Raw genomic sequence first — 7,139 nt, forward strand, 5'->3', positions numbered from 1 at the left:
CTGTCAGCTCATTGTAAAACTAGTGAAGGGAAAAAAAACCCCAAACATTTTCAACCAATACTTTCAGACTCCATGCTAGCATATTTCTACATACTGATCCAGTTACAGTCATCATATTATTATGGTGCCCAGAATCTGCCATTCCAGTAAAGTTTTCTAGTGCCTTTTATTCCGCTTTTCAAAAACAAGTAATAGTCAGCTGTTGCCCATCCCTTTAAGATCATACAATTTTGTTGCTGTTTATATATATACATGTGTGTGTATATAAATATAGTTTAAAACAACTAGAAAAATCTATTAAAACAGAACTAGACTACTTCTCATGATTAACTATTTCTTTTTTACAGGATTTTTTTTTCCTTTTTTTAATTTTACTGCCTTCAGTTAGTTCCATGCATTTCATTTGTACAGACATTTCAGAGTTTTATCTTTTTTCCTCTAGTAGGCTATCAATAAACCAGGAAAAAGTACTTAATACAGAAGCAGTAAGACACCTTCCAGAAGCCCAGATCAAAAAAAGCAAGCTAAATAAAGCCCTCCTCATCTCTCCTTATATGCAGTAGCACTATATAAACCACAAATTTGATAAAGTTATTAATACCATGGGAGAACAGATGAAAGAATTCCTCAGGTAAAATGGATCATGTGGGTACTTCAGCATCAGTTACTCAGCTGTAATTAACACCTTTTCCTATTTTAATATAAAGCAATGCTCACAAAAGCTTCCTTTTCAGATAGGAACGAAGAAGCCTTTCACAGCTGTCAAAACAATCAAAATTTGAGCAACTCACTGTCCTCACTTCAGTAGTAAAAGCCTCAAAAATGTACCTCTCATCTAGCATGCCTGGGAAGTTTGTGATTTTTTTATTCATGTCTCATTGTGTAAATAATAATAATAACGATAAAAAATTCCTCCAATCCCTTAAGTGTTACCATACCTTTGTGCCTTCTTTTAAATTGGCTACAAGCTCCACAAAGTTGTCATTTGCTACAGCCAAGTTCTTCAAAACTTCTTCTCTTAAATTAGATTCATTGTTTGATTGTTTCATCTTTGAAAAATCCTGATGTGCATTCTTAAAAGGAGGGAATAAAATAAGCAATGAAAATAATGCAAGCTAGTTCCATGTAAGATTCTGCACCTTCTGGTTTTTTTCCTCTTACTCATTGTTTATACCCTCTCTTCCCAATACCTACCCTTTCCTCACCTTCCATTCACACACTGTACTTGCCGATACTTGCGGTCTGCCAAGGGCAGTGGCTATTTCAGAACTATACATGTATTAACTCACTGGCAGTAGGTATCAGTGAATTATCTGTTCTGTTGTGAGCTGCCTTCACCTAATTCTCAAGTTCATAGCGCAGACTCTCTTTCAGAAGCTATACCAATTAGGCTCTTTCCTGTACTATCCCCCATCGATATTCATAAAATCATACTGAAAGTTAGTATTTTTAAGAGGAGCTACCTCAAATTTCGTTGACATTGTCAAGCTATTAAAAGGACAGGGAAGTGGAGAACTTACAGGGATCACCTACATCTCATTTCTTTTAGGAAAAGAAATGAACAAGCAAACTTAAAAAGACTACTGCTGCTGCCAGGAGCAGCCGAACTTGAACTCCAGGACACTGAAACATCAAATTAAGATGTCTGAATTAAGATTAAGATCATCCATCAAGATTGTGAAAGTATATTATGTTAAAAGATATGTGAATAAAAAATCCTTGATAAACATGGGCCATATGGTCATTTAGAAACTTTTTTTTTTCCCCCTTTGGAAAAGTCTCTTATTCTTGCAATCCAAGTTGCAGTCAGAAGTTGCAAGTAATCTTGTGTACAAACAGGACCCATCATTAGTCCAGCCACTATTGTCACTTGTCCAAGCACTAAGACTTCCTTTTTCCCAGATGTTTCAGCCAACTGTCTCTAGTGTAACTGACAAATTAAGGCTGAATTTATAAACAAGCTTTGGGAAATGCTCATTAATTTTTACTTTGATGAGTTTCACACATGCTGGAAGTCAAGCACATCGGAAATAGCAATTAGGAATAAACCAATATGTACTTCAGAGACCCAAAATGTCTTCTAGTAGACTGTACAGACAGGTCTCCTGTTTTCTCAGAAAGAAGTATTAAGATGGGGTGAGAGGGAAAAAGCAAAACAAAACCAAAAACTTCTTAATGTACCAGTTAACCTTCTTTGAAGGGCAAAGCCATGTGCAGAACTGGACCAAGAAAAGGTCCAAGAGAAATTACACTGGAGCTCTGGGAGACTGCTAAAAATTCACATTTCTTTCCAGTGAAAACAAAACACACCTCTATTTTTCAGCCATCAGAGGAGTAAATGAGTACCAACTGGCCTATGACAGACGAACAACCAAAACAGAGTAGAAAGCAAAGTGATATTTCTAAAGCGCTGGAGAGGTAGAGCAATCATTACTTCTTAGTTTAAGAGGACGGCAGGCATACAAGGTGTTGTACCTGAATGTTTTTGAGAAGTTCTTCCTGCTTTTTTAGGGACTCCTGTACTTTCTGTGTGTAGCTCCCATAAATTCTGTCCAACTCAGACACAGAGATAGCTTCCTCATTTATAGCACCATCCTGTGCAAGCGCAGTCAGGAATTTGCTTGTCATGTCAAAATTTACAGATTTCATGTCATTTTCCAGTTGTTCTCTCTCCTTCTTAATTTCATCCAGGTTGGCCAGCAAAGTTCTTAAGACATTAACAACCTAGGCAATACAAATTGTCAGAAGTGAGCATGTTTAGAGGAATTATTGCGGAAGTATACTCTATTACTTTGTTTCCACCTTGCACTCCTCACTGATGCTGGCAACACCATTACATGAGTATTTGTTTATAAGGTGTTTAAGATGACAAACTAGGACAAAATGCAATGGAACAAAGGTCTTCCAGCATCTCAAGCTATATGCTCCTCTAAAGATTTGCTTCCAGTAATAACACTGAATTAATACAAGTATTTTTAATTTTTAACTGATCAGATACCTTCCAATAAGATAGTCTAAAAATGGCAGTCAACATCACCAACTTCAAATCACTCTTATGAGAAAAATAATCATATTGCTGCAGATGAGCCATGACTTTTTTGGAAAGCAAGTTGGTGTCATTACCTAATACTTTAAAATACTGGGTCATGTCTTTTACATTGCCTAATTACCCCAAGAACCTGAGCACTTCACCCCACCACCCTACATAACAAAAATATTCATCAGTGATTGCTCCTTTTATAATAGTCAACCAGTCTCGCTGTCCATGGCGATTGAACTTGCTCACACTAAGTGTAACAAAATACACTCAAGCAGATTTTAAACAAAAAGACAACTTCTTTTCCAAATGTTAGTTACCTCCTGCATCAATTGTGACAGATACAAGAGCAGCTAAGGATCAGCTTCCACACCAATTCCTATAAGTTTACTTTGTTAGATGGATAACACTTCTGTTCAAAACAGAGACAAATTCCATGCTTTACCTCACTTCCTTGTAACGTTTTTGCTGGGTTGGCAGAAGGAATGGCTGCGTTGAGTTCTGCCTCTGGCTTACACAGCAGTGCAATCGTATCCCGGTGAGACTGATAGCGCTCTTTAACCTGGCCGTCTGCTTGCACAGCTTTATTCAAAATATTATGGTAATTGGCTCCCTCTGGTGGTGGGAGGGGAAAAAAAGGATGTTTATATAATTTCAAAACTTGTTTTAGCCAAGTCTTGCACCAGAGCATTCTTCAGGCTTTTCAGCAGGTCTTCATACATTTTTATGAGTCTGCACATTATAAAGTTATTAAGACTTATAAATAAAATTTAAGCTTCTAAGTTACATGTTGAATAGTGCATAAACTAGGCACCTATATTAATTCTCCAGAGGAACATACAAAAGTATACAAATGAACACTGGTTTGACCTATTCCCCAGATTTAAATCCCTGTAACTTTGCCAAACTAAGGCAGTGGTATCAGTCCCTTGTTAGGTTCAAAAAAAAAAAAAAAAAAAACAAACCACCAACCCACACATATTTAGCACACAGAAAACATGCACTAAGTAGTTTGACTAACTGCTGGGGGAAAAAACAAACCAAATCACCAAATCAAAGACAAAAAGAACACTTTGATGGAAAATACAGAAAAAGATGTTAATATACAAAGAAAAAGTATTTAAGAGGTAATTGCAACCAGATTCTTAGGAAGGCAGCCATTTTTCATCACAGGTGCTTTCTGAAACTTTAGCATGCACGTGCACTCCAAGGGAGCGAAAGCAACAGTAAATTCCCTGCTATCCTATCATCTCTCAACTACAAATAATGGTGAAATTTGCAGTAAGGATATTTTGGCATAACCTCACATAAACTGAAATTTCTATCGTTAAAGATAGTATCAGAGCACTTAGAAATAATTTACATTATGAGAATGGACATTCTTAGAGCATCCCCAGAATCCAAAGCATGAAACATGAACATTACCTGCCCTTAAAGGTTTATAGAGTTCATTGGATGGCGTTCTCTGCCAGCGTTCTTTGAATTTTGTTCGCAGGTCATTGTCTGTAGTTTCTTCTTCATCTAATAATCTTAGTGACTACAAGAGTAAAATGTTATATGTATTATAAGCCATTCTAAACATGAAATAGCTACAAAATATACAGCTAGTGTAGAATATAAGAATAATGTCTATACATTCTTTATAAATTTAGTTCAGCAAATAAAAAACAGGCACGAAAGGCATAAATCATCCAAATTTCTTAAGAATGCTTTCTACCCCACCCTAACAATTTTAAAACCAAAATACTTGTAATGGAACATCCACATGCAACAGCACAGTTTTTGTATGGACTAAACGCTTAAATGGCATATTTTTGAAGTGCTATTAAAGTTACAAGGATTTTGGATAATCATGCACTTTTTCTATTGCCATTTAAAAAGTTCAGTGGCAGTGTCTTTTAAATGTGTTTTAGCAGATGCTGAGCTTACTTCATCTAAAATTTCTTTGTTCCTTTGTAGCAGTTCAGGCAGATCTTTGATCAGCTGATCAACAGTCTGAATTCCTCCCTGTTCAATCACAGACTTAGACTTGTTCAAAATAGACTGAGGAACAGTATCACCAGACACATCTTCGATAGCAGCAGGAAGATTGAGGGAAGCCAACACGCTGAAAAAGTCAACATCTTAAATGGAAACTTGTTTATAGAATTAAATGGTTTATCCTGTAAGTAACACCGCTATCCAAATAAACAATCACACCATCAGTTATAATGGAAACAGAGTATAACGTACTCCTGGATAGAAAATTTCAAACTGAAAATTCTAAACTAATTCCTAGTGTATAACTCCCCAAAAGTAAGTTTCAAAGCTCTTAAAAGCTAAACAAACCCTAGTCTTCTAGCACTCAAAAGATATGGCAAACTTTTTCAGTAGTAACTATCTACCAGATAAAGAACCAACTGCCTTGAGTTGCATACCTATCTTTCAGCCTGATAGATTTTTTTATTATTATTACTTAAAGAACAACATTTTGGGGGAAAAATATCATGTTTTGAGTCACTGGTACAATCAAGTTGACCAGTGGAATGTGAAAATCCTTACAGATTAATGAAATTGGAACTTTTTCTGAGCAAGTGTCAAGACTCCTAAAAAAATGAGGAAAGATTGGAGAAAATTAAATACTATTTGATCTTGTATAGGTTTTCAGTCTGAAGATCTGCAGAAAAGTAGTTCTAAGTACTCCTGCTATGGCTTAAGTTTGCCAGCCTACCATACAGTAATAAAAAAACCACTGCTGTAATCTGGATGTCTGCAGGCTGCAAGGCAACCAGTATTTATAGGCTGTTCCATAACTCCTCTTGATAAATTTAACAAGAAGCCATACTTACCCATTTGCCAGATTTGTGGCTTCTCTCATCTGGGCTATTAACCTGTTTACTAGATCTGCCTTTCTCTGGTTACAAACACTCACAGACTGCTGAACTTGCAATGGAACCATCTTCTCAAAGAGGTCTGCGATTAAAGTAGTATTAGGTTACTCAAGTTGCACTGTGAAGGTAAAAGGACACAAACATCTTCACATCTCTTTCCTACAGGTTGTAAAACAGAGACTGATCTAAACAGTTTAAGATACTCTCCCCCACCTCCCAAGGTGTCTTAAAAAAAAAAAGCTATTTCTACAGGACTTCAGATTAGATTTCAGTTTTTAAGACTGAAATTGATTTAGAAATAATTTCAAGGCATTACATTGAAAACAAACTGTAGGGTTAGGAATCAGATTTTCCTTACGGCTTCATTTCTAGTTCCACTTTTTTAAAGAAGAAAGAAGAGGGAAAGAGAGGGAAGAGAGGATCATTTTTCAGAACTCCTCTGTACAGCCAACAAACTGAAATTTTGCAACAACTAGGTTAGTTAGGATTGTACAATTTGACATTCTTCCCTTATATCAGTGTTCCTTCTGAAATTAAAACGGTTGGTTTAATATAGAAAATACAGTTGCTGAGAATATCTTTAAAAGAAGGGCAAACTGCAGATAACAATTTTCAACCTGTAGTTCATTCTTCCAGTACTTTTTATCACCAAGTAGTAGAAAAAACTGCAAAAGGACACTGCTGTACACTTAATACAATTCAAAAGTAAACAGTTACTTTTTTGTGGTACAAATAAACTTTGGTGGCCTTGTGTTTCACAAGGTAACAATTAAATTGTACACTGCGCACACTTTGCTTACCAGTGAATTTCTGACTGAGGGGAACAACAACTGGAGTAGATTTCACAAGACTGGCTTTTCCAATGGACTCCAAGTCTTTCAGGTCAGGAACCCGGTCATGGTAAATGAAGTCATTGTCTTTTTTGGCAGCTGTAAGTGCACGGTTGATTTTGTCAGCCAGGTCTTTAACATTTATATATTCATCATAACGAGATGCCACCGTTTTCACCAAGTCTGCTGCATGCTTTAAAAAAAAAAAAGATACAGTTAAAATTAAAACAATAACTTTTCTTTCTCCCTTTCAGATATACTTAGGAAAACAGATGAGCTTCCCAGTTAGCCAAATAACTACTGCCAACACGTACAATGAATACTATTATTTGCTTAAGAAAATATTCTCCCCTCTTATGTATCAAAAAGGAAAAAGGAGATTTTACTCATTGAAACAGTTCA

At 36.1% G+C, this 7,139-nt stretch overlaps 1 protein-coding gene across 1 annotated transcript in view; it reads right to left on the minus strand.

Moving 5' to 3' along the window:
* Window positions 1-6,930, minus strand: part of LOC104622574 (programmed cell death 6-interacting protein-like) — a gene marked incomplete at its 5' end in the record, with an annotated part of 12,006 nt that extends 5,076 nt beyond the window's left edge. Inside the window, 8 exons of the mRNA XM_010289404.1 lie at window positions 1-19; window positions 939-1,073; window positions 2,476-2,724; window positions 3,483-3,652; window positions 4,463-4,574; window positions 4,967-5,144; window positions 5,866-5,989; window positions 6,708-6,930. The exon at window positions 1-19 is cut by the window's left edge and continues 97 nt beyond it. Coding sequence (XP_010287706.1) covers window positions 1-19; window positions 939-1,073; window positions 2,476-2,724; window positions 3,483-3,652; window positions 4,463-4,574; window positions 4,967-5,144; window positions 5,866-5,989; window positions 6,708-6,930 — 1,210 coding nt within the window. The remainder of the gene's footprint in view (window positions 20-938; window positions 1,074-2,475; window positions 2,725-3,482; window positions 3,653-4,462; window positions 4,575-4,966; window positions 5,145-5,865; window positions 5,990-6,707) is intronic.
* Between the last annotated feature and the right edge of the window lie 209 nt (window positions 6,931-7,139).

Source organism: Phaethon lepturus, unplaced genomic scaffold (assembly GCF_000687285.1).
Source record: "Phaethon lepturus isolate BGI_N335 unplaced genomic scaffold, ASM68728v1 scaffold1306, whole genome shotgun sequence".
Classification (NCBI taxonomy): Eukaryota; Metazoa; Chordata; class Aves; order Phaethontiformes; family Phaethontidae; genus Phaethon; species Phaethon lepturus.